Genomic DNA, 26,985 nt, shown 5'->3' on the forward strand with positions numbered 1-26,985 from the left:
AGTCCCCAGAAGCTACATAAGTCAACTGCTGTGGTCCCAGGCCGCAGTGGTGAGATGGGATGGTGGAATCTGGAGTTGCTTGAGAGGCTGCTTCAAAGCAGGGCAGGAGAGCAACCTACTGACAGCACGCACACACCTGTACTCATGCAACGTAGACGGGGCTGCCTCCTACATCTTCCCTGGGCCTCAGTGTACTGAAACGGAAAATACTGAAATATGAACTCTTGAGTTGTACCACCATGTGTTTCCATTCCCATCCAGGCTAGGTGGCCCACCCTACTTGTGGGCTCTGGCTTAGGCGCATGAGCTACATGTAGACTTGTTTTTGGAGACAGGAAGTCCAAGCAGATAAAGCCTCCCACTGCTTGGAAGTGGTGCATAATCAAGCTTTCCCCTCCCAGATGCCAAGCATTTAGCCACAGCATGCCCTGCCCCAGACCCCACCACCTGTGTAGTTCTTGATCCTTAGTGATGTTCAGGAAGACTTATTACCTGCAGACAGGCCAAATTATTAAATAATCGTCACCCTGAAGACATGCACAACACTCAGCCTCTAACTGTCCGGGGGTGGGCAGTAAGGGCTGGCAGCTAGAGCCCAAGGCCATTTAAGTGTCTGTGGGGGAGTCCTGTCCACGTAAGGCTCCCAGATCTAGGCCAACCAGAACCTGGCCAATGTGCCAGGCAGGGTCCCCTCACTTCTCGGAGTGGAGGGCAGCCCTTGAAGTAAGCTGAGGCCCCTTGTAAGTGACATTCTCAGCATGACCAGCAGATGGAGCCATGAGGACAAAGGGCCTGCCGCTCAGGGACTGGTGCATATCAGTATTGTTTAACTGTTCATTATAACTTCGTTTAGCAACCTAGGAAGCTCTAGGCCGTCTGCAGTGGAGTGCAGTTGGGAGATGGGCAGTGTGGCTGGCTTTAGGTGAAACACGTTCACGCTGTTTAACCGCATTGGCTTCCTCAGCAAATAGGCCCTGCACCTCAGCAGGGCCCCTAATGTTCCTGATGTGTACTGTCTTTCTATACATCCATGACCATAAAATGCTAATGATGTAGTGGCTTCTGTCTGCACAGCCACCTGTCCATCACATTCCCAGAAAGGTCTAACTTTTGTTCTTCAAGACCTTTAGTTATTTTCCCTGTAGGTTCTGGGGCGCCGCGTTGCTCCCACCAGGTCACAGCCACTTCATGCAACCTGTTGTGGTTAACTTTGCTTTTCTGTCATGGCAATGGAACCCATAGTCATGCACATAGGAGGCAAGCCTCCCACTGAGTCATGGCCCTAGAACACATAGTGATCTGTTTCTTTTTCTTTAATTTGGTTTGAGAGAGGGTCTCATGTAGCCCAGGCTGGCTTGGAACTCGCTCTGCAACTGAGGATGACGGACTTTTTTGTTCCTGTTTTTGGGTTTTTCGAGACAGGGTTTCTCTGTGTGGTCCTGACTGTCCTGGAACTCACTCTGTAGACTAGGCTGGCCTTGAACTCACAGAGATCTGCCTGCCTCTGCCTCTGACTCTTGAGTGCTGGGATTAAAGGCCTGTGCCACTACCAACTTGAACTTCTGATGCTCCTGTGTGCTGTGCTTTCAAACCCTCACCACCACACCCAGATTCATATGGTGCTGGAGATGGAACCCAGAGATTTGAGCATGCTGAGTCAGCAACTTTACCAGCTGAGTCATACTCCCAAGCTGCCTGTGCTTTTCTTGAGTTGGGGTCATGCTGTGTTCTTAGGCTGGCCTCCAACTTCAGGCAATCCTTCCTCAGCCTTCCAAGTGCAGAGATTAAGGGCATTTGTCGTCACATGGCCAGCTCTTGTGTGTGTGTCAGTCTAGCACTAGGAAGAAAGTGAGTAAGCAGGCTGGTGAGATGGCTCAGCAGACAAAGGTGCTTGCACCGAGCCTGAAGCCTACCTTCGATTCCCAGAACTCGCAGTGGAGAGAGAACCGGCTCCTGAAAGCTGTCTTCTTGCTTCCATGTGCACAAACACAAATAATATAAAAGACTTGTAAAGAACAAGAAGGTTTTAGAATTAAGGCAAAACACATGAGAGTGGGAGGGGCATTAATTTCGAAGAAGGGGTCAGCAGGGTAAGAAAGGGCAAGGGAGCGTCTTCATTTTGTAAATGAGTGACGTCTGTCTCCCTGGTGGAGACGGGCCCACTCTCGGCAGCCCATTCTTCATTACCACCAGCCTGGGGCAGGCTTCTGGGACTTTTCCTCACACACCCATGGCCCGTGCCCTATCTTTCCTCAGCCTTGTAATTTCACAGGGATGTTTCCTGTAATACATATTGATGTGATTATTCAGTTGTTGTCCCACTGGAATGCGAGCCAAGCAGGGCCGAGGCTGTCTCACTCACTGCTCCATTAGACCCTGAGTAACCTCCAGCCCATAGCGGGCCCAAGGGAAAGTATGATGAATTAGTAACACATGAGAGGCCCGGGAAACCAGTGAGACCAGTGAGGTGTTGGATGCCAGAGTCAGAAATAAAACACAGCAGAGACACTCCCTGCTACTCAGCTGGATTGCTTCCTAAATTCCTGGCCCTGTGCAGCCACCACCTCCAAGAAGGCCTCTCTGGTCTCTCCTCCCTGAGCCATGCCCACTTGAACACAGGGCTGTCCTCAGTCAATGCCCCAGGAGAGCAGAACCAGGGTTGTATCTGTCAATAACATGTCCCCCAAAACACAAAGGACACCTCACAGTGGGTGAGAGGCCAGACATGGGTATGTATATTCTGGCAGGCTGCCATCATGGGACCGAAAGAGGTGTCAGAAAGAGGTCAAGGAGGAGGCGAAGTTTTCCATTTTCTGGGGTGTTAGGGCTTGTCTCTAAAGGCTAACCCTCATGAAATGGGTGTTCGACCCCTGAGCAGGAAAACCCCTGCCCTCGGGCCTGCCCCAGTACAGAACATTGAATGTTGAGCCCAGGGCCCTAGCTAGCCAAGTTCTGACCACTGGACAACATTTTCTAAGCCAGAGCTGCCCTTAAACTCTCTGTGGCTGTGGGTCAGCTTGAACCTTCTCACCTTTCCCTGCAAAGTGGAGGACGACAAGTGTGCCCCACCACGCTCTGCCCCTTTGTTTGTGTTAGAGAGAGCCTTCCTGGGTAGTCTAGACTAGCCTCACACTCTTCGTCCTACCTCAGCCAGTCCAGCCCTGAGGTTATGGGCATAAGCCACCACGTCCCGCTGACTTCGATAGTAACTTCATCTAATATACTTTTACTCTTCTGGGGTTGGCATGAAACCAGGCGTGGTAGTCCCCTCCTCAAATCCCAGCCTAGGGAGGTAGAAGTGGGAGGATCAGAGATTCGAGATTATCCTCTATATACGACATGTTCCAGGCTTGCCTGGGCTATATGAGACCCTGTCTAAAAACTTAAAGGTGGTCTGGAATGAGGTCCAGATCCCAGCACCCACATAGCAAGCTGGATACCCCAAAGGACCTATAACTCCAGCCCAAAGGGATTCAGTCCCCACTTCTGGCTTCTGGACATGCAAAGATGCGTGCACACGTGGGTGGGTGTGTGCTCACACATACATGGGTAAGGGAGACAGACAGAGAGACAGACGCGCGCGCAGAGGACAGGGACAGACAGAAGAGACAGAGGAGAGAAGCAGGCACACACACACACAAACACACACCTTTTAAAAAAATAACAGAAGTTTCTAGAAGCTTTCGTTATTTGTCAGCATCACATTTTTTTTATTGTGGTAAAATATCTGTAAATAAAAAGTACCATTTTAACCATTTTCCATTCACAGACTATTACACATTCAGTGGTATTTGGCCCGTTTACACTGCCAGCAACTGTCACCAAACAATACTCTCTAGTGCCTGCTTACTGGTCACCTCATCCTGGTTTGTTTTGTGGACTCATCTGTTGTCATTTGGTTTTGAAGTCTAAAATGCCCCATGCTGACCTTGAACTCTCTATGTAGTACTTGGGTGACCCTGAACCCCAATCTTGCCTGAGCATAGTGTTGGAGTTGCAGGCAAACATCGCCATACCCGGCTTACCTCAGCCTGTTTTCACCTCTCTTGGCACTCCTTACCCTTCCTTAATGTGATCTTCCTTAATGTGAAATATATTTGCTGGGTGGAAAAAGAGCCAAAAGAAATCCTTGCTTTTTGTTTCCTAATCAATGTTTGCCCAGACAACGATCTTGACGGCAAGAGCAGTAACCCCACTGTGGCGCCCTCTCAGGTCCTGTGCTAAGTTGCTCTTTTGGGAGTGGGTCATTTAATCCTCAGTGAGGTACAGAGAGAGGCCCTGAGAGAGTGTAACATACAGACCTACTCCACATTTTCACTGTATGACCCAGACTGGGGGATTACCCTCTCTGGGCCTTGATTCTACCCTCTCTGGAAAGGCTCTGTTAATATGCTACCAAGCAGACAGGAGGACAACCAGAGTAGATGTGAAACAGGAACCAGGGCAGAAGTGAGTAGCATCTGTTGACCCTCCCCTAGCCCAGCTCTCCAGCTGACTCACTTCCCTTCATGCACCGGCCAACTCATTCCCAAGCACCCCGGATTCTTTCCTTGGAGGCCGGGACTTGTCTGTGTCCCCAGTCCCAGGTGAGCAGACCTGCTGACTTCAGGGTCCCCTGGGAGTTTGTTGAATGGGTGGATGGATGGATGGATGGATGGATGGATGAGTGGAATCTTTGTAGAGATTCCAAACATGTTGAAGTCCAGTTCTAAAAGGAGGCAGTTATTTGTTCCAGAATGGAGGAGGGGGGAGGGAGCAGGCTTGGGACACGCACCGGCATTTCTATGAACTCTTTGGGACCCTTGCCTGCTACATCACCACCATCTCTGTCTTGTCCCTGTGTCCTCCCACCAAGCCCTCATAGCACAATTCCTCCAAGCTGTGGCATTTCTCAGGCCGTTTCTGTGCCAGACACTTGTCCCGCAGCGTCACCTGCAGTCCAGTGGCCTTTCCTTCTTCCCGCTTCCTTTTGGGATTCAGGACCCCCCACGTCAGATGGGGGATGGGAAACGTGGGGGGGTAGGAACATTTCTGAGAGAAGTTGCTGGAATGGCTTGGGAGAGGGCATGGCTGTGTCCCCTGGGGACCTGGGGTGGGCAGCCAAGGCCCGCCTCGGTGAAAGAGGAGAGCAGACACACTAACCCCAGCAGACTCACTTCCACAGAAGCTGCTGGGAATTTTTCTGCTCCCTAAATATTTAGACAGCGAGATGGATGGAGGATCCTAGGGGCAGAGCAGCTCGGCCAGGCCCTGGTTATTTTGAGAGAATCCTTCTTGAGAGCCACAGAAACTTCGGCGTCCCTTACTCTCTTCCCAAGGCCCGTAGCCACTTTGGGAGGAGAAACAGCAGCACCCCCAGACTTTAGGGGTCAAATATGTGGCTTCCACCATTATGGGCTGAATCTCTGATCTGCCTTCTGGTTCTGCATCACTGGGCCCAGGGTGGCATGCAGACCAGCTTAGATATCAGCAAAGGGAGCAGGCAACCATGGTCTCCGTTTTGGATGGCATTCCTACAGAGCAGCTGTTACTACCAGACAGAGGCCCAGCAGTCAATGGTGCCACCTGCCCGGTGCCCCAGGATGACAGGGGCACCCAGTTCCCGTCCTTAGCCTGGAGAGTAGTGGGGGCCTGTGGGTCTCTTCTCCCCGATGAGGCCCGGGAAAGGGGCATCTGCAAGTCCCCCTGGACAGAACGGGCACACAGGCAACATAACCAGAGCTTGAGACGCTGAAAGACAGCCTTGCGGAAAAGGATGAAGACCCAGGGGTCCAGGATGGGGTTGAAGGCATTGAAGCGGAAGGCGAGGAGGTCCCCCATCTCACTGCTGTCCGGGGCGATAGCCTGGGTGAAGCCTCGGATCTGAGGGGCAGGGCGGATGTCAGATGCATCGCAGGTTTGTCCTCCCCCGACCCTACACCCCCAACTTGAACTTCCTACCCACAGGGATAAAGAGTTGTGGCAGGTTGGAGGGGAAGGAAATGAGATAAGATGAAGAAAGATGTAGGCTGAGTTGCTGACATGCGCATGCATCCGGGGAGCAGAGGACAGGAAAGTCTCAGAAGACAGCAAATGGCTGGCAGAGGGAAGACAGGGTGGGGAGGTGAGCAGCCACCCACCAGACTGACCCTTTGCAGCTGAGGGACCTTCCCCATCCCCCATCCCCCGCCCCCCGCAGATGCCTGAGCCCTCTGAGGCTCCCAAAACCTCATGTGGAGCCACCCTCGGAGGTAGGTTTGTCAGCTGCTGTTAACCCTCAGGAGGCTTAAGCACCCCAAAATCCATCCCACGCACCCAGCACAAAGGTGTGGCTGGAGGGCGCCAGCCTCACCGGCTGCTATTGTGGGAAGGACAGCTCAAAGGTCCCTGTGGGAGGCACTGAGAGTGGGAGGCTGGGAGGGGAAGGAAGACAGGGGTGGGGCCCAGGCTCTGGGAGTGAGTGGGGTGCTCGTGGGTTATATGGCCAGGCTCCGGGATGAGGGAGCCCGGGTAGAGACTCAGCTTGTGTGATCATGGAAAACGGGCACTATCATCCTCCGGTGAAGAGGGTGACAGGATGGGACCTTAGGGTCATTTCCTGCCCAGTGCTTCTGAGATGATTGTGTAAGGCTAATTTGAAATTCATCTGAAGAGGCATTTGGAAGCCATTAAGCTTTGTGTCAGCAGAAATCGAGTGTTTGTGAATTGTGGACGCTGTTATCATCACAACGGTGTGTTTGATTGGGCAGCTGGGTGGAGAGGTGTTGACAGGGGACAACTAAGGGCTGGAGGGCATCTAGTGGAGCAAAAGAAAGTGGAGAGACTTCTTAGGGTTGTCAAGAGTTGTTAGATGGAACACAGAGTCACTGTCTGACCCTTTCTGAGCCTCAATTTCCACATCTGCCCAAATGAGCATGATGGATAGAGAGCAGAGCGGGGTGCTGCCTTCCTCCCCTCCCCCTGCACCTCAGCTCCAAGGGACACTCACCGTGAGAGGCAGGGAGCACACAGCCATGATGACAGTCATCAGGGCCAGGAGAATCAGGTGGTCGACCTCATCCTCTCGTGCCCGAGAGGTGGGCACCGCCGAGCCATGGTGGCGCCTCTGTTGTCGGTACATGTGACAGAGGCTGAGGGTGACGGAGCCGTTGCAGAAGACGATGGAGGTCACCAGCAGGGCCACGAGGCTGGCGTAGGCCAGGGAGAAGGCACAGCCACCAGGGTGGGTGGAACGCATGCGGATGAAGCACCAGCTCCCGGGGCAGTACTGCTGATGCTCACCCAGGCCGAGAAGGGGCAACGAGCAGAAGAGACAACAGAAAGCGTAGATGGCAGGTAAGGCCAGGCGCGCGCAGCGCGGCCCGTCCAGCTGGGCGTACAGGTAGGGGTGGCTGAGTGCCAGGCATCGCTCCACAGCCATGGCAAAGAGGATGAGCGTGGAGGCCAGGCCAAAGAAAGTCATGGCAAAGGCGAAAGTGTCACACAGCGCTGACCCACCGTGGGCCAGGCCCAGCAGCGAGCTGTTTCGAGCATAGGCCACGAACACCGCAGGGCTCAGGAAGCACGTGCCCAGCAGATCCGTCACCGCCAGCCCAGTGACCAGCACTGCAAAGGCCGATGGGTGTGACCTCCGTCGCACACCCAGGATGCCCAGTGCCAGCCCGTTGCCCACCACACCAGCCACAAACATCAGGGTGCTGGTGGCAGGTCCTACCGAGTCTCGCACGTAGGTGAGGTTCTGGCAAGAGTCAGCCATGCCCTGCCGCTCCCGGCCACCCGAGATGAGAAGGCTCCCAGGGGTGGGAGGGGGCCACCAGGTTGTCCACCGCTGGCCAAGGCCCTCACAGCAGCTGGGACCTCTGTCCCCACTTCCCGGTGCGTGCTTCTTTCTCTCGTTTGTTTGTGTCTTCTCTATGTCTGTCACTCTCGTGTTTCTTCCCTTCCCTTGACGTCTCTTTCCTTGTCCCCTTGTGCCTCCAGTGCCCACTGTCCTCAGTCCGTTCCTCTGGGGTTCTCTGCCACCTCCTTTACATTTCTGCTCTCTGGACCCCTCGGCACCTCTGCCTTTTGTGTGTCCTGTCCCTGTCTGCGGGTCTGTGTAGGTTTCTGTCAGCTTCTCCCTCGGAGGACCCGCCCTCCCTCCTCATCTTGCCTGCTCGCCCCAGCTTTTTTCATTTCCTCTCTGCCCCGCCTTCCTCCCCCTGAGCTGGTCTCTAGAGGTCCCCTTGGGCTCTGTGCCTGCTTTCCCTGGCCTGTACCCCATCCACTGCTCTGAGCATCCATCGCTTGCCTCTGCCTCCCCTCCGACCCCTCCTCACAGTCCCCGGCACAACCACCTACTACCACTACCCCACCCTCGGCCTCTATGCTCTCTACCCCAGCATCTCATCTGCTTCTCTGTTTCTCTCTCTGTGTCTCTGTCTGTCTGTCTCTCTCTGTCCCTCTCTCTCTGTGTTTCTGTCTCTCTCTGTCCCTCTGTTTCTGTTCTGTCTCTGTCTTTCTGTTTCTCTCTGTTTCTGTCTCTGTCTCTCTTTGTCTCTTTCTCTCTCTATTTCTCTCTTTGTCTCTCTGTCTTTCTCTGTCTCTCTGTCTCTCCCTGTCTCTCTGTTTCTGTTCTGTCTCTCTGTCTCTCCCTGTCTCTTTCTATCTGCCTCTCTCTCTCTCTCACTGTCTTCCCTCCACCACTCCATTCATATCTAAGTCCCTGTTCATGTCACCCAGATTCAAAATTCACAAGGCGGGCCAGGCAGGCCCTAGCGCTGAGTGGTTCTCCAGCTTGGCTGCAGCCTGACCTGTCTGTGCGTGGCCTAGGGAAGCTATTCTGGGCTTCAGGCCCTGGGGTTAGGGCCTGGCCCTAGGATTGAGAAATGATGAGGAAATTCCTCCATGATGTAGTGTTTTCCAGACACTCTGGAGAACCCTGGTCCCTGGACACAATTCACTCCTTCCAGGAGTTAAGGAAGGAGGCAGCCTGGGCAGACTTCATCCCTGGGCTCCTAGACTAGGATCTCAGAGTCCTGTGTCAGGACACACAGTCCATCTGTGGTCTCCAGTTTACAGGGCTTTGATGACCCACCATTAAAGGCTGAACTCTTGCATCTCAGCATAGCACTTTCAGGCCCTAGGCCAATCACTGATGACATTGACCTCCAACAAAAACACTTTGGTGATGGATAGCCATCTCGGGCTCCAGCATTGCTCCCACACACAAGGCTCCCTCAGAATACCTCCTCTCAAATCAGTGTGTCAGCACAGTCGTTATGGGACCTTCTCACTGACTACATAGTTCCTGCTTTCTCACAGTTGATGAGGGCCAGAGCAGGCCTTAAGGTCAGAGAACAATTTGCCAGAGTCAGTTTTCTCTCTCTGCCACATTGATCCCGGGATCAACCTCAGGTATCTGTTTGGCACCAAAGCCCAGCAAGCTTTGTTTTGTTTTTATTTGTTTGTGTGACGCAAGGTCTCACTATCTGTTCCAGGCTAGCCTCAAACTTTCTCAACAATTCTCTTGCTGCTGTCCCCAATGTGCTAGCATTCAAACTCTGAGCCCCTGCACACACCCAGCTGTGACACCCTCGTTTTTCAAGGAGACAGTTTTAGTGAAGAGCTTACACAGCCCTTTGACTTTCATTTCTGTACCAATGTGACCACCTTCCTGATGCATGATAGTCCTTGGCAAGGGCAGAGAGTTGGTTAACCTGAGTCTCCTCTTCCATGATATGGGTCCCAGCAGCCTCCCGGGCGTGTGACTGTGTCCAGCATTCCACCCACTCCAGGCCTGCCTTGGAGCAAGACAAAGGTCCGTGCAGAGGTGTTTCATGTTCAAGGGCAGCAGTGTCCCTGACACTAGGGCTGGACAGCAGGCAGCTGTTGCCTTGCCCTCTCTGTCCCCCCTACCCCCATGACCACATCTTCCTATCATCTGTGTCCAGCTGCCACCCAGCTGGCATCCCTGGTTTCCGACAGGATGGATCCCCAGTTCCAGCTGCTCTGGGATCCCCAAAGGACCACCCATCCCTACTCCGGGGAGTGAGCAGCTTGACGGGGGTGGGGAAGGCCATGTGGTCCCTGTCATGGTCTCTGGTTCCCAGGCAGACCAGAGGGAACTCAGGAAGTCATATCATATTAATGAAGGATGACGCCTGGCAGGCTTGGCGTCCTGTCTCAGCATTAGGGGAGTTTCGAGCAGGAGGTGGGACCTCCACTTCCCGGAGCTTTCTCCTGCTGATTTCCTGTCCCCATCACCATCACTTAGCTCGGGAAGTCCCCGGCTCTTCTGCCCAGGGACCTTGGACGGGCCCCCGCACCCTTGTAGGCTGTGGTTTCCCTTCTTACACCTCTAACAGCCATTACCCTGTGGAAGCCAGAGTCTGCCCTGCTCCAGGTGCCTCTGCCCTGCTCCTGGGTCAGAAGTAGGTTGCTCAGGGTGTGGTGCTGTGCCCTCCAGAGGTGTAGGTGAGAGGGCCAGAAGTTCAAGGTCACCGTCAACTACACAGTGAGCCCCAGGTCACCCTAAACTGTAAAAGACTCTCTGCAAGGGTCAGAAAACAAACAGAAGCAAGTAGGGGCAGTGATGAGGGGGGAAAGAGGGCTCTATGCATCCCTTTGTCTGGTGCCAGGGGCCTTCATGTGGGGGCTGGGCCATGTGCACACCCAGCACACGGTTTCAGGGGCAGAGCAAGGTGGTGGGAGCCGCCCTGGGAGGGTGACTCAGCAGACCGCCTTCTACCCACACAGACAGCAGGACTCAGCCTCCCCAGGGGACCCCAGGGTTCCTCAGAAGAGGAGGGAAAGGCCAGAGGGACCGACACTACAGAGAACGACTCAGAAACGTAGTTCCCAGAGGAGAGGGGTGTGGGGATCAGAGAGAGGTGATGGGAGCCTGGAACTCCCATCTTGGCATGTAAGACTGCAAGTGCGTGCGTGTGTGTGTGTGTGTGTGTGTGTGTGTGTGTGTGTGTGTGTAACACTATGCAGCTTCTGTGGGCGTCTTCATTGACCAGGACCTTAGCTGGCTGCTTTCTACGAGGTGGGGTAGAAACACATAGGACTCAAAGGTGGGAGTGTGCAGACATATGTCCGATGGGTGTGCATAGGTATAGCCAGGTGTACAGATAAGTAATTTGCCAAAAACTTAGATTTATTCATTTTACCTGTATGAGTGCTTTGTTCACATGTATGTCTGTGCACCACGTGCATGCCTGGTGCCCACGGAGGGCAGAGGCAGATGTTGGAACCCCTGGAAGGAGAGTTCCGGATACTTTTGAGCTACCATGTGAGTGCTGGGAAATGAACCCAGGGTCTCTGCAAGAACAAGTGCTTAGCCATCTCCCCAGCTCCGTGACCATATTTTTGCTGCTGTATGTGTTGTGCACAGATAGACAAGTATCTGTGAAGTGGGTGAGGATGTGTGCACTGCCAGGTCACAGGTATCTTTGGAGGCATGTATCAACATAGTGTCTGGGTTTTTTTTTTTTGTTTGTTTGTTCGTTTTTGTTTTTCGAGACAGGGTTTCTCTGTGTAGCCTGGCCACCCTGGGCTCTTTGCAGACCAGGCTGGCCTTGAACTCTGCCTCCCTGAGTGCTGGGATTACAGGTGTGTGCCACTGTGCCTGGCTTTTTTTTTTTTTTTAATCTTATTCATTGTGTTTAAGTATGTTTCTGCCTGTGTACCAAGGCATACTGAGGTCAGAGGACAAGTTGTGGGTATTGGTTCTCTTCTTCCACCATGTGAGTGAGTCCTTGGGACTGAACTCAGGTCCACAGGCTTGGAGGAAGGTGCCATCGTAAAATGAGCCATCTCCCCTGCCCCACCTTTCAAAACTCACAGCGTCATCTAAGGAAAAGGGCTTCTGCTTCAACTATTGGGATATTGTGTAAAAAGAAGAGACGCTTCATCCTGCCTGTTTCTCAGAGAGCCGCTAGAGCCATCATTCCCTTGACAAACCTAAGAAACACTGTGTACCAAGGCTGGAGGGACACAGAGGTGCTCAGAAGACACCATGCAGTGAGGGTGTGCAAAGCCTCGGTGAGCAGGTCCTGGCTGACTCAGTTCTTGCTGCAGAACCCACTCTCCCTGACTCCTTGATCCCTTTCTTCCTGGTGGAGGCCCTGGGGGCATGTTCATGCTCCCCTCAATCCATGCGGTCCATATATGTGCCACCTGCCACCCATGCCTACTGTCAGGCCTGACTTGTCCCCTAGCTCTGCTTCAAGAAGTTTCAAGACCCTTTCAGGCTGTTCTGCTCTTTTGAGTTTTGGTTTTCTCTTTTCCCCCACTACCAGGTCTCTTGAGACAAGCCAGCACCACTCCAGAGCATAGGGGATGAAGAGCAGGAGGCAAGGAACTCATGAGAACTGGACAACCAGAGCGATGCAGCAGGGGACTGGGAGGGGCAGATGGGAAGCAAGCACTTCCTTGGGCGTGTGAGCACACACACCCTGACACCCCCACCTCTTGGCCCGAGTCTCACCCCAGCTAGATCCTGGTCCTCAAAGCTGACCTCAGAGCTGAGGGTGACAGGAAAGAGCAGAGGTGACCAGAGACATGGCCATTTGGAGCTGTGAAGCTAATGAGATTAGTCAACCCGGTGCTTCTGGTGTCTGGTGGCTCTATGGCTAACCGCGTCTCCCTGCCCCCACTTCAGGTTTCTGACTCCTCCAAATTTCTGTCACTGCCCTCCCTCAATCTCCTGGCTTCCCTCTTGACAACTACACCCCCTGGCTTTTTTCAACAGCCTCCCTAAAACCAGCAAGGTGCAGAAGGGAGGCTTAGACTACCCAGATTCCAGTCTGGAAGGGCCCTAAATTCCGACAGTCTAGCCCAGTGGTCCTCAACCTTCCTAAGGCTGCAACCCAGTAATACAGTTCCTCATGTTATGGTGACCCCTCAACCTCAAAATAATTGTTCTTGCTACTCCATAACTGTAATTTTGCTTCTGTTATGAACCATAATGTAAATAGCTGTGTTTTCCCATGTTTCCCAACCCACAGGTTGAGAACCACTGGTCTACGTTGGCCAAGTTGGTCCTTCCTCACAAGTCTGGAAGACTCTGGAAAGGTAGAGCCTGGGGGAGTTTACACCTCTAATCCCAGCACTGTCAAGGTGGAGGAGGCAGAAAGACTTGCTCTGAGTTCAAGGCCAGTTTGGGCTACAGGGTGAGAGCACTGGAGAAGCTGAGGAGACAGGAGGAGCTGGGAGCTTAAGGCAAACCAAAAGCTATGAAGCTAGCTCCTCCTTCAGGGGGGAGAAATCGTAGCAGCCTGAAATCCCAGCATTCAGGAGGCAGAAGCAAAAGGATCAGCATGAGTTCTAGGTTAGCCTGGACTACATCGTGAGTTCCAGACCTGCCAGGGCTACACTGAAAAGTAAGACCTTGTCAAAAGAAAGAAGGAAAGAAAGAAAGAAAGAAAGAAAGAAAGAAAGAAAGAAAGAAAGAAAGAAAGAAAGAAAGAAAGAAAGAAAGACGGAAGGAAGGAAGGTAGAGAGAGAGAGGAGAAATTGGAGGGCTGGTGAGATGGCTGAGCAGGCAAAGGCACCTGCCATCAAGCCTAATGACTTGAGTTTCATCCCCCAGGAACCACATGGTAGAAAAAGAGAACCAACTCTCATAAGTTGTCCTCTGACCTCCATACATACACACACACACACACACACACACACACAGCATAACATCTAAAAAGAAAGAAATTGAACTTTGGGGCTCAGCGGTTCTGGGAGCCCAAATTCCTTCAAGCTCTGAAGGGCTGGGTTTGTGGCAATTAGAAGTTTTACATCCTGGGCCCTGCCAGATGCCCTTCCCAACTCCTTCCCCACCCCCAGTTCATCCTTGGCTCTCTCTCTCTCTGTCCCCCTTTTCCCTTGGGGCTTCCACAGACATGATGCAAACAGGCTGGAGCAGGCTGAGAGGTGGGAGCAGGAAGGAGATGTAATTACAGCTGCTTCTGCCTCTATTCTACAGGAAGCTCAGAGTTGGGGCCCAGGGGATCCTAGTCCAGTGCAAATATAGAGCACTTGCCAGGCCTCCGGAGGAGGAAAGCCCCATGAACCACTTCAGGAGACAGAGCCCAGTCTCCATCAGCAGAAACACAGACTCTGATGCGGGATGCAGGCTAAGGGGAGTCTGAGGAGGGTGGTTTCGAATTCAGTGAATGTGTGACCAACCAGATCAATCAAGTTTGCTTTCCCCTTGGGGTGTGTGAGCACACACTGGCAGGTGCAGGCATGGTTGTGTGTGAGCATGCTCATGTGTGCCTAGGCACAAGTTGGCACATTGTATGTACATGTGTGCCTACAGACATGCAAAGGTTGCAAGCATATACAGGTATGCATGCATAGGGAGGCCAGAGGGCAACCTCAGATACTGTTCTGCTTTAACCATCCCCTGGTTGGTTGAGATAGGGCCTCTCCTTGGGTCCTAGCTAGCCCATTGAGTCTCAGCCTCCCCAGCAGGGGGATCACCACCGTGTTCCACCATCCCCAGCGCTTTACATGGGTGCTAAGGACTGAACTCAGGCCCTATTCACGCGACAAACACATCACTCCAGCCCTTCCCTAGTTTCAAAAGAAGCGTTTTTTTTCTCATTCCACTGAAAGAAGCCCCGAAGCAGCCCCCAGCCGGCATGGCTGTAAGCTGCTCCTCCAGCCAAAACAGTTCTCCCCTGGAGGGAGGAGGGGGGCACCTGAGGCTCAGAAAACAACGGAAACTTCAAGGCCCACGAAGCTCATAAAGTCAGAAATCCACGAAGGCCCCTTTACAGTTACATAAGCGGTACACGATTGCTGGGGCCACAGACTCCTCGGCTGGGATTATCTCTCGGTGCCCTGTGTGAGGGTGTGCTACTGTCCTCCCTGGCCTGCCTAAAGCATCTTCTGATTGGTTTAATAAAGAGCTGACAGCCTATAGGGAGGCAGGAGAGGATAGGCGAGACTTAAGCGCGATTTCCAGGCAGAGATGGGAACTCTGGGAAAGTATCAGGTTAAGCGTGGTGGGGAGGTGGGGTAATGGTGAGGGGTGAGGGGTGTGGAGGTGAGGTGTGGGGGGGTGAGGGTGGAGGGGAGTGTCACCAGCCAGACATGGAGGAAGTCAGAAGTCAGACATAACGGGCCACGTGGCAAATGTGGATTAGAATAAACAGGTTGAGTTATATAAGCTGGGAACAAGCTTAAGCCTGGGTGCTGGTGGGTCAAGACAGTCGGACTATTGAGAGACAGTTTCCTGGGTCCAGCCATCTCAGGAACAAGTTTCATTTTGCTGGCAGTGTCAGAACTGTCCATGTTCCCAGGCCTAGTACCCAGCTAGTACCACCCATCTACTAGGTACTAGTACCTAGTACCTCCCATCCTGTCCTCTTCAGATGTTTCACGTTCGTCTGTTAATCAGTTATCTAAGCTAAGGCACACAAGTTGTAAATGTGTTGCCTGTCTCAACTTATTAATTACATGCAGCTGGCCCACCCCTTTGTCCCCTTAAATCCCGGGTCCAGAAGGAGAGCCGATTGTAAAAAAGCTGATTCAAGGGTCCTGCAGTCAGATGACCTGGAAAGACCCAGTCACCCACATTCACTTCCTTGCTCAACCCCTTGTGTCAAATACGATTATTGGTCAGTACAACAGACTACCCCGCTCCTGCACCCTTTGTATTCTCATCCAGCCCTTCACAGCTGTTGTCCAGCCCTTCACAGCAGGGCACGCCTGTAATCCCCGCACTCAGGGAGGCAGAGGCAGGTGGAGCTCTGTGACTTCGAGGCCAGCCTGGTCTACAAAGCAAGTCCGGGACAGCCAAGGCTACACAGAGAAACCTTGTCTCAAAAAACCAAAACCAATAAAATAAAATGTGGTATAATCTCCCTTCGGGGATATAGTTCAGAACCCAAACTGGATGCCTCCCTTCATCACAGAAAATAACACTTTCAATTTTAAGCTTCTCTGAAGTGAGTTTTCTTGGCCAAACCGAACCTGACAGGACGATACTGAATGGAGCTGCACACTCATTGGGCTGGAAGCTCAGAGATGCAGCTTTCTTGAGTCATCACCGATGCCATGATGGGCTTTTTGGTGATGTAGCTGCCTTTGAGTCACCAGTGTTTCCTGTAAGTCACCTCAACAAGTTAATTGGGTCCCCAAGCTGGATTAGATTGGAATCATTTCTTTTGTCTGTCATTGATAAACAAATATTTGTTCATGTGTGCCTCCCAAGGAAAAGTCACACAACAGGGACACAGGGGAGCACTGTCCAGCTGAAAAGCACAGAAGCCTTGTAAAATGCCAGGGAAGGCCAGGCAGGTAGGCACACACCAGTAATCCCAGCATTCAGAGGGCTGAGGCAAGAGGATAGTGGGTCTGAGGCCAGCCTGGGCTGCATAACAAAACCTTGTGTTAAAAATAAATAAATAAACAAATTTTAAAAATTTACCCTCGGGGAAGCAGGAAATAAGGACTTTGATGAGAAATCAGTCCTGTGTTGCAGCCAAATCAAGAACATGTTTAAGCATCGTCTAGGCCAAAAATAGCCTCCAAACCACAGCTGCAAGTTGTGTAGGCACCGCTCCATACGGTGCATTGGTGAACATAGCAGAGGTCCTTTGTCCTCACAGTTTAGAAAAACATGGCTGAGTGGGAGCCCACAGGACCCCAAATTAAGATACCACAGGGGGAAGTCAGAGGGGGCCCCTGAATGACTGACTGCCTTCATGCCTTCATTGTTTCTAATGTGAGTCATGAGTTTCTTTCTTTCTTTTTTTCTTTTTTTTTTGTTTTTGTTTTTTTTTTTGAGACAGGGTTTCTCTGTGTAGCCCTGGCTGTCCTGGAACTCACTCTGTAGACCAGGCTGTCCTGGAACTCACAGAGATCTACCTGTCTCTGCCTCCCAAGTGCTGGGATGACAGGTGTGCGCCACCACCATCTGGCTAACCAAGGGATGTTTTTATCCGGGTGCCCAAGTCTTATCAACACTGCACAGGAACCCAAATATCCTCTCCACAAGGAACTCCTCTATGGATCCCAAGATGGGCCAGGAGCACTCTCTCTCTCTCTAACTCTCTCATCTCAGCTCTGCCCCACAGAGGCCAGTGTCTGGATCCCTGGAACTAGGGCTGTCTCTGCCATAGTCACATTCCCAGCATTGCCCCAGCCAGCAGGTATCCAGGAATGATTTGAAAGAGAGAGTGGGGGTGGTGTAGCTGGATCAAGAGCGAGGTCACTGATGCAGGCCTGCAACCCCAGCTACTCAGTGAAATCTGTCTCTAAATAAAAGAAGAGCCAGATGTGATGGCGCACGCCTGTGATCCCAGCGTTCGGGAGGCAGAGGCAGGCAGACCTCAGAGTTCGAGGCCAGCCTAGTCTACAGAGCAAGTTTCAGGACAGCCAGGGCTACACAGAGGAACCATGCCTTGAAAACAACCACACCAAAATTTTAAAACAAAAGAAAAAGAGAAAAAGTAAAATGTAGAGTAAAATGAGGACTGGTGAAATCAATTAATGGGAAGCATTTGCCTAAAATCCGTCAGTGAGGGGCTGGGGTTCCACTTCATAGTAAATTGCTTGTTTGTCCTGGGCTCAAATCTCCAGTACCTAAAGGGGGGGGGGTGTTGGTGCACTTCTTTAATCCTAGCACTCAGGAGGCAGAGGCGTCTCTGTGAGTTTGAGGTAAACCTGTATTACAAAGCGAGTTCCAGGACAGCCAGGGCAAGGGAATGAGAGCCTGTCAAAGGGGCCTGTCAAAGGGGTGGGGTGGAGAGGTGTCAGAGTAGGTATGTAGGTTTCTGGCGAGTTTGCTCAGCGGTTAAGAACATGTACTGCGTAGAGATGGCTCAGAGGTTAAGAGCACTGTCTGCTCTTCCAGAGGTCCCAAGTTCAGCTCTCAGCAACCACTTGGTGGGTGGCTCATAACCATCTCTACTGGGATCTGATGCCTTCCTCTGGCATGCAGGTATACTTGCAGATAGATAAAATACTACAGAGAGAACACGTACTGCTCTTCCAGAGGACAGGAGTTCGGGTCCCAGCATCCACCTTGAACAGCTCACAATCCCCCTAGCTCTAGGGGTTCTGACACCCTCTCTCCTGGCCTCCCTGGACACCTAAACTCATGTGCACAGACCCACATACAGACATACACACATGCAGAGTTAATAATAAAGCATATGGAGACCAGAGAGATGCCTCAGATGGTAAGAGCTGCTCTTCCGGAGGACCCAGGTTCAATTCCCAAGAACACCACATGGCAACTCACAACTGTCTGCAACTCAGGTCCCAGGGGATCCTACACCCTCACACAGACATACATGCAAGCAAAACAACAAATGCACATAAAAAATAAAAAGGAATCATCAAAAAAAAAATTAAAAAACTAATGAAAAAAAAAAAAAGCCAGTGTTGGGGTCAACATGATGTGAAACCGGATGGATTACGCAAAGGCCCCTAAGTCCCCGCCCGGAGGGAGTGAAGGAAATGAGGCAGCCTAGGCTACAGGGAGCTCGGGACCTTCGGCTCCCTCAGCTGTGGTATGGTTATCATGCAGGCAGCCAGCTGTTCTCAAGTGATGGGAAAATGCAAAAAGGAGGAGGGCTACTAGGCGGGCACCTCCTGCGGGGTCAGCGCTTCTCCATCCCCGCACCTCTCACTCCACACACGCTCAGGAAGAAACAGAAGGGACAGACGCAAGCTCCCCCAAAGCTGGCCCCCACGCTCCGCCCATGCCTCGATTTCCCTAAAGTGCAGGCGCCAGCAGGTTACCAAGTTTATTGGATTTCATACTTCGGCGGGGGAGGATAAAGCTTTCTTGAGGGCTCAGAGCAGGGTGCAAAAGAGTCGCTTGTCACGGAAGGGATTCTCGGCGGCGGGGACAGGCGTCACCAGTGGGTCATCCTTAGCGTGCGTCTCGCAGAAAGCCAGAAGCTCAGCCGCCGCCTGCGACACCTGCAGGTGACGGGTAGAGATGCAGTTGACCCGCCCTAGTGGCCTGGTCCCTGGGGAGCGTCCAAATCCCCGCCCCGGGTCCTGACCACGCCTGGGCTGGCCACGCCCCCGACCGGAGCCCCACCTCCCCATCCGGCCTCAGCTCCAGGCTCCGCCCTCAGCGGAGCCTGCCGCAGACCCCCAACCTGTTTTCCCGCGGATGAACGCACCTTCATGCGCTCGATGTTCACCTCCAGCTTCAGCTGCTCCACCGTCTTGCGAGCCTCAGCGATCTTGGCCATGTTGTTAGACATGGCTGCGGCAGGAAAGGGGTTAAATGCCCGGCAGGAGTGGGGACTGGGGGCTCCTGGAACACCCTGGGTCCCCCGGGGAGTAGTGAGAAGCTGTGGTGTGACCCAGTAACAGGAGAAGCGGTTGGCACTGCGAGCGAATGGGGTCCCAGAGGCAGGTTGAGAAAAGGGTGACGACTCAAGAGGACAGGAGGATGGAGGGGTGACCCGATGGCGGGGGGGGGGGGGTGTACCAAGAGGCGGCTGGAGGAGAGCAGAGGGGCCGGGGAAAGGAGGAGGGGATACACAGATGGGAGGCTGAGAGGCAGGTGGAGGGGGGAGGGCCAGAAGGACAAGGCCACAGGTGCTTGATCAGAATCTACGGATCCAGGTGCCCTCACCCCCTGGGGACAGAGCCTGAGCCAGGAAGGGGGGGCCCCTCCCCAGGCCAATTAGCAGCGCCTCCAGGGAGGACTGAGAATTAAGATCTCGGCGGGAGGGGCGCAGAGGGGGCCTCATTAGGGCCTCAGCAGCAGCTGCCCCCTCCGCCACCCTGAGGGACCCACCCCTACTCCAGCCCTGGCTGCCTCAAAGGCTCCTCTACTCATTAGCAGGCAGGGGAGAGGGTTAGGGCAAGCCAATCCAGCCAGCCCTGTTGACGGGCAGAGAGGACAGAGAGGGGAACAAGTGGAAAGGCCAAGGGAGGGACAGAGCGACAGACGCGGAGAAGGAAAATAGACTGAGGGTGGAGACAGATGTATGAGGGGACAGATGATGAAGGAAGACGATATGGAAAAGAACAAAGGGCCAGGGTATAGGGAAGGAAAGAGGTACGGAGGGGACAGGAACAGAGGAGATAGGGAAGACAGGAGAGGAGGGACCCGGACAGAAGGGGACATGGCGGGGTTAGGAGGGAAATGGAGCAAGGAAAGACAAGAGAGACTGGGAGGGATAAACAGGGGAACAGAGGGGGTGATGGAGACACACGGAAGTATAAAGCCATTTATTCCCTCATTCACCCATTCACTCATTCAGTCCCAGACGCACACACAGTGGCCACCGACCGGCTACTGGGGCCGGGACGGGAGCCTCCTACCTGTTGCAGCTCAGGGCTGGGATGGCTGGCGGGTGACAGAGGCTGACCGAGGCAGCGCCGGTCCCCTTCCCAGCCCCGCCCCTTCCCCCGAGGTGCAGCCCCTCAGGACCGCCTCCTCCTAGGCACCACCTGTCTCCACGCCCTGGGCCTGTGTCTCCCGGTCCTCTCCCTGCTGCGTCTCTCCCTCCTTTTCTCTCTCCTGTCACTCCTGCTCCCAGCACGTCTTTCTCTGGAGTCCCCCTTTCACACTTGCAGAGAAAGATGGTCCTTCTGGGTGTGTACACGCACGCACACAAGCCTCTCACTCCTGCACACACAGACGAGCGGCGTCACCCCATCACAGTGACCCTTTTAGCGGCACACAGGCTCATGCTCAAAAGTCGCTCACGCGGGGAATGCATGCTCCCTTGCTGGGTCACAGAGCAGGGCCTCAGTCCTCAACACATCCCCGATGACAAAGGTCTCCACAAAGCGCTGTCACCGTCGCACGGTCAGAGGTAACACGCCATTACCTGCTATCGCCGAGCACAGTTTTAAGTCTGCTCCAAGTTCCCATTCACACTTTCTCAGCATCTCACACATCGACATACAACTAGTTCAGACTCTCGGACAGCGCTCCATTGCCTACTATGACACAGGACCGAAAGGTTTTCTTTCCAGGGTTACCTGTGTGTGCTGACATTTCCTGTTGGTCGGTTTCCTGATACACAAGGGCCCACAGCTCCTCCTCCCCCCATGGTCGCATGTAATTCCCGCCACGCCCACACACTTTTAGTGTCATACATAGTTGACATGCAATGGTTTTGTGTTTACACACACACACACACACACACTCACTCACACGGTCGTGGACACAGGTTTCTGCTGGACCTCACAGCCCGTGTCGCAAATGCTCGCCGTGCTCTCTCTTCCTCCTTCAGCCTTTCCCCAGTCCCACCTGTGCACTCACGTCTGAGACCCCCCAAACAATCACACACTTTTGCACGGGCAACCACAAACATGGCCCTGTTAGTGTCACACGTGACCACCCGGTTTTTCGTGACCCCCCAGGGCGGCAGACACAGTCTCGCTGACATTCTCCAAGTGTCTCGCTTTGCTCGGACCGTCCCAGTTCCTTTCTCCGTGCCACTCCTGCTCTCCCTGTCACACAGCCACACACCACCTCCTGGCGTGGGTCGCGCCTCTTCTGGCTGCCGCGTGGGACCCCACAGCTTCGCTCTCTTGCGCGCTCGCCCTCGGCGCCCGCGAGGCCCCGCCGCTAGCCACACGGGGGCGCCCGCGAGCCAAAGTCACACGAGGCGCGCGCAGGGGCGGCGAAGGCAGGGCGTTCTGGACGCCTTACCGGGGACAGAAACCGACGATCTGGGGGTCCCGGGAAGATGAGGGGAGGGAGGGATCAGAGCGAGTGGACGAAAATGGGGCAGAGACCTTCAGAGAGAGGGGAGAGGTGCAGAGAGAGACAGGGGAACTAAGTGCAGAAAGAGAGACAGACGCAGGACAGATGGGATGCACAGGGAGAGTCACAGGCGACAGACAGACACACAGACAGACTTGGAGACAGACTCTCAGAGACCGAGTCGGGCTGGCCGAGAGACAAACGAGAGGCTGAGGGCACCTTCTCCGCCGGACCACACCGCGGAGGCGGGACCTGGTGTGGGTGTGGTCGAGGGTGGGGCTTTGTGGGGGTGTGGCGGACCGGCCGAGGCCTGTAGGGGGTTGGGGGGATTGTTCTTTTTCATTTTGCCTCCCAGGGTTCTCCTGGAAAGGGGTGGGGTAGGGAGAGGCGTGTCTGTCGGAGACAGCTCTACCCCAGTTTGGTTTTCACCGCCTGCACTGGGAAGCCAACCTGGTGGGGGAAAGAAATAAGCCTCTGATAGCTCTCACCCCCCAGGACTGGGGATTGAATCCAACGTCTCACGCGTGCTAAGCACGAGCTCTACCACTGAGCTACATCCGAGGCCCTCTTCATTTTGAGACAGTCTCCTTTAGTTGCGCTAGGTTGGCCTTGAACTCACTCTGTGGCCTAGGCAGGCTTTGAACTTGTAACCCTCCCTGGAGAGTTGGTATGACAGGCCTGAGCCACCCTGATTGCTTTTTGGAGCTGGGACCCTGGCTCCCTGACCCCTCCCTTGTGGGCGCACAGGGCCAGGTTGGAAGGAGAACGCGGCCCACATCTGGAAAGCATCAGGCGCGCCGGACGTGCCAGGGCCCCGGGCAGGGGCTGCGGGAGGGGGAGGGGAGCCGAGGAGCGGTGTCTGCCGGCGCCGAGGAGGGGCCTGGGCGAGCGCCGAGCCCGGCGCCTCCTGCAGCTGGTTTTCATCCCCGGATCTGACCTAGGCCTCCATTGAGGAAGAAACCCAGCTTACTTTAAGCTGAAAAGAGAGGGTGACGACCTTGTCTCCTGACCAAAGGCTAGAGGAAGGACAGACTGACACGGTCTGGATGGCCTCCACCTCCTTCCTAATCTGCAGAACTCAGCCGCCTATTATTTAAATATGTATTTACGTTTTACTTATTTTTTGTGTGTATGGGGGAGCGTGTGCCTGTGCCACAGCCTTGGCGTGGTAGTCAGAGGACACCTCGTGAGCCTCGGTTCTCAGGCCTGGTGGCGAAGGCCGTCAACCGACTGAGCCATTTCTGAGACCTTAAGCCTTAAGCGTTTTAAAGCAAGTCCGGAACCCAGTTTCTTCCCACAACTCCCTCCGGCTTCACTATTTTCTTGGCTTCCTCATCAGGCTTCTGCCTCTTGCCTCTGACCCTGTCAGCATGTTCCCTGTAAAGAAGTCACACGGCCTTTGTCTAAAACCAAGGCCCAGGGTACCTGTAATCCCAGCACTGAGGAAGATGAACCTGGAAGACCAGAGATTCTGGGGTAGGCTGGACTACATAGTGAGGTCCACCTCAGCTAGTGCTAGAGAGTGAGGACAGCCCCCCAAAAAACAAAACAAAACAAAACAAAACAAAAACACGGCAGTAGGGGCCTGGCGGTGGTGGCACACACCCTTAATCCCAGCACCCGGGAGGCAGAGGCAGGCAGAGCTCTGAGCGTGAGGCTAACCTGGTCTACACCGGAACAGCCAGAGCTACATTATGAGACCCCGTCTCAAACAACAACAAAGGGCAGTAGGGGGTAGGACTGGAGGAGGCATCTCAGGCGGAAGAGTGCTTCCAGGCATCCAAGAAGCCACAGGGCCACACCCCTGTGATCCCAGCATTCAGCATGGGGCCAGCCTTAGCTACACAGCAATTTCTCTTTTCATTTCTTTAAATTATTTATTTTGGTTTTTTGAGACAGGTTTCTCTGTGTAGCCCTGGCTGTCCTGGAACTCACTCTGCAGACCAGGCTGTCCTCAAACTTAACAGAAATCTGCCTGACTCTGCCTCCTGAGTGCTGGGATTAAGAGGTGTGTGCCACCACCATGTTCTTTCCATGTTTTAAAGATTTATTTTGTATGTGTTTTGCCTCTATATGTATGTATGCACGTATACATGCATGTATGTATGTGCAACCATGCAGGTAACTACGAATGGTTGTGATCTATCATGTGGGTGCTGCGAACCGAACCCAGATCCTTTGCAAGAACAAAGTACTCTTAACCACTGAGCCTTTTCTCCTGCCCCCGAAGATTAATTTTTATTGTTTAAAACACTATTTTTACTTTTGGACATGAATGCTGTGCTTGAATGTTATGTCTGTGCACCGCATGTGTGCGGAGAGCACGAGAGAGTGATGGATCCCCTGGAACTGGAGCCGTAGGGTCACGAGTCACCATGTGGGTGCTGAGGCTCAAACCCAGTTCCTCCACAAGAACAGATGCTCTTGCCGGGTGGTGGTGGCGCAGGCCTTTGATCCCAGCACATGGGAGGTGGGGCCAGAAGGATCTCTGTGAGTTCAAGGCCAGCCTGGTCTACAGAATTCCGGGACAACCAGGGCTACACAGAGAAACCCTGCCTCAAAAAACCAGATAATAATAATGACAAAATAAAGAAAAAAAAAAGATACTCTTAACCACTCAACCATATCTTTAGCTCCCATAGCAAGCTTAAGAGGTTCAGAACAAGAAAAGGTGCCAGGAGGCTGTGGAGGTGGCTGGCCTAGAACTCACCATGTAGTCTATCCTGGTCACAAATTTAAAACAGTTCGACCTGTCTGCAGAGTGCAGGTATGACAGGTATGTGCCACCAGGACTATCTGTTCTTCCCTTCTCAGGTTCCTCATCAACTTTTAAGTCACCCCCACCCCTGCCCAAAGATCTTCCCCTGTGACCAAGGAAGAGATGGGTATAGCAAGCATGTGGAAAAAGGCCATTAGCCAGACGTGGAATGGGCACGCATGCAATACCTCAGAAGGCTGAGGCCAGCCTGTCAACAGAGTGAGCCCCCCTTTCAAGCACACACTGAGAGGTGGGGAGTATATGCTTCAGGATGACATCAACAACCCCACCTGGGAGATGGAGGTGGGAGGATCAAGGTGGTCCTCAGCGACAGAAATCTCAGTGGGGCTGGGAGAGAGTGGAACAACCATTCCTATTTATTTGGGCCATCACTATGGGCCTGAGGAGCCCTCGCCAAGTCCCTTTTCCTTTCTGACCTCAGCTGCCTCTCCAGTGGAATAAATATCCCCCAAGGAACAACTTTTGAAAATAACATCATTCTCAGTCCCAAGTGCCAAGGATCAAACTCTTGGCCTGTGCCTCTTAAGCAGTTCTACCTCTGAGCTCCCCGTCCCTAAACACCCATCCATCCATCCATCCATCCATCCATCCACCCATCCATCCATCCATCCATCCACCCACCTATTTCCTAGTTACCCATCTCTGACTTTTTCTCTTTCTTTCCTTTCTCTTTCTTTCGAGACGGGGTTTCTCTGTGTAGCCTTGGCTGTCCTGCTGGCCTCGAACTCACAGAGATCCACCTGCCTCTGCCTTCCAGAGTGCTGGGATTGCAGGGCTGCGCCATCACACCTGGCTCTGTCTATGAATTCCACGTGGACTAGCTTCAAGCTCACTATGTAACTTCGGACGACCCGAACTTGGGATCCTCTTGCCTCCACCTCCCAAGTGCTGGGATTACAGTGTGCCCAGCCATGCCTGGCTTCTGGGTGCCAAGTTGGAGCCTGGCCCTTCATTCACACTAGGCATGTGCTCTACCCACTGAGCCATACCCCAGCCCATCATTTCCTGGTACTTGTCCCTTCTGTCCCCACTATGGTGGAGCATGGACTTTGTTTTCTTCCCCAGAGCGTGGCTGAGCTAGAGATGAGCATAGTGGACTTGTGCTCTTTTCCCTCAGGGGCATGGACCCACCCGGACAGATACACATCCCATTCCTCCCTCTGTGGAAGGAGGTGGGGTTGGATCCTGAACGCTGACTGTCCTGAGGCCTTGTGACCAGGGCTAGTAATGGCCTCTCCAGATGTCTATTTACCCACTTACGGAATGGGCATAGTTGCTGAGCTTAACCAATAGGAAAAAGAAACATGTAAAGGCTACAAAAAGGCAGTTCACGTAAGAGAAGACACAAGGAGCAAACCCCACACAGAAGGATGTGCCAAAGCGGAGAAATAGAGGCTGGAGAGATGGCTCAGTGGTTAAGAGCACTGGCTGCTCTTCCTGAGGACCTGAGTTCAATTCCAGAAGATGTGATGACTTCCAGCCTCTGTGGGCACCAGGCCTACACGCAGGCAAAGCACCCATACACATAAAAATAAAAAAGTAAGCTAGCTGGGTGGTGGCCACATCTTTAGTCCCAGCACTCGGGAGGCAGGGGCAGACAGATCCCTATGAGTTTGAGGCCAGCCTGGTCTACAGAGTGAGTGCAGCCAGGGCTACACAGAGAAACCCTGTCTCAAAAAACTAATTAAAGATTAAAACTAAAGCAGACGGGCAGACGTGCTGATTTAACACAGCCACCTCACACCAGGAGATCGTCAAAATGAACGTGACTGGAAGATGTGCTGAGGCATGCCTGCGGTTCCAAACTCCTGAGGCTGAGGCGGGAGGATCTCCAGCTGCAGGCTGATGTGGGTTATAGAACGTGTTCATGGCCAGCTCAGCTACCCCGGGACAGCCTGTCTCTAACAGGGGTTGTTGTTGTTAGCAAACCTTATTGAGACAGGGATCCCTGGCCCAGGCTGGCCTGGAACTCACTCACTGGGTACGCCAGGCTGGAGATCTGCCCACCCACGCCTCCCTGGCTTTTCCCACCACGCCTGGCTTCTACATACTTATTAGTGATCCAAATTCAGGTCCTCGGGCTTGCGCAGCAGCAGACTCTCCAATCCCCCATCTCAAGATGACTTCTTCAGAGTGTGTGTGGTGTGAGGCATGCACAAGCAGTGCCGCACGTGGGGAGACCCTCCTGAGGTGCCCCGGGCTGTTGCCGCCACTTCATACAGCACGGTGGCTGGCCCTGGGGCTTCCAGGGCCGCTCCTGCCTGCGTCTCCCGCTGCCTTACAGCACTGGACACACACGGGGACGCTGAGCGGGGCTTTGCAAGGGCTCTGAGAACCGGAACTCACACCCTGGAACAGGAGCTTGATACACACAGCCAGCCAGGCAGCCTCGATCTTCACTTGCCCTTTTTACGAAAACATAAAATGATGTCCAAATATAACACAAAGGTCAGAGTTCCTGAAGAAAAAGTCAGGGGTCATGAAGTGAGGTTAAAATTCAACCTGGGACCCACCACCTGTGCACATTGCCAGTCCACAGCAAACCGAA

At 53.4% G+C, this 26,985-nt stretch overlaps 2 protein-coding genes across 3 annotated transcripts; both read right to left on the reverse strand.

The window, feature by feature from the left end:
- Window positions 1-3,681: 3,681 nt before the first annotated feature.
- Ptgir (prostaglandin I2 receptor) lies at window positions 3,682-8,650 on the reverse strand. Its single transcript, XM_021644128.2, has 2 exons — window positions 6,968-8,650; window positions 3,682-5,862 (listed from the first exon to the last, which is right to left on the reverse strand). The coding sequence occupies exons 1-2, from the start codon at window positions 7,733-7,735 to the stop codon at window positions 5,467-5,469; spliced, it is 1,164 nt and encodes a 387-aa protein (XP_021499803.1). The 5' UTR covers window positions 7,736-8,650; the 3' UTR covers window positions 3,682-5,466.
- Window positions 8,651-18,694: 10,044 nt separating this feature from the next.
- On the reverse strand, window positions 18,695-20,401 carry Gng8 (G protein subunit gamma 8). Of its 2 annotated transcripts, XM_021644125.2 has the most exons (3): window positions 20,263-20,401; window positions 19,107-19,192; window positions 18,695-18,897 (listed from the first exon to the last, which is right to left on the reverse strand). In XM_021644125.2, the coding sequence occupies exons 2-3, from the start codon at window positions 19,188-19,190 to the stop codon at window positions 18,769-18,771; spliced, it is 213 nt and encodes a 70-aa protein (XP_021499800.1). In that variant the 5' UTR covers window positions 19,191-19,192; window positions 20,263-20,401; the 3' UTR covers window positions 18,695-18,768. The 2 variants fall into 2 exon arrangements, with proteins under 2 accessions (XP_021499800.1, XP_060232880.1); XM_060376897.1 differs by lacking the exon at window positions 20,263-20,401 and having other exon boundaries at window positions 19,107-20,255.
- Window positions 20,402-26,985: the final 6,584 nt, after the last annotated feature.

This window comes from Meriones unguiculatus, chromosome 1 (assembly GCF_030254825.1).
Source record: "Meriones unguiculatus strain TT.TT164.6M chromosome 1, Bangor_MerUng_6.1, whole genome shotgun sequence".
Lineage (NCBI taxonomy): Eukaryota > Metazoa > Chordata > Mammalia > Rodentia > Muridae > Meriones > Meriones unguiculatus.

Bases quoted from the DNA above. Each gene is read 5' to 3' on its own strand.
- Ptgir (XM_021644128.2), bottom strand. From the start codon at position 7,735: ATGGCTGACTCTTGCCAGAACCTCACCTACGTGCGAGACTCGGTAGGA. The intron at 5,863-6,967 runs GTGAGTGTCCCT...CCTGCCCCTCAG, and splicing joins TGTGCTCCCTGCCTCTCACG to ATCCGAGGCTTCACCCAGGC.
- Gng8 (XM_021644125.2), bottom strand. From the start codon at position 19,190: ATGTCTAACAACATGGCCAAGATCGCTGAGGCTCGCAAGACGGTGGAG. The intron at 18,898-19,106 runs GTGCGTTCATCC...CGTCACCTGCAG, and splicing joins TGAACATCGAGCGCATGAAG to GTGTCGCAGGCGGCGGCTGA.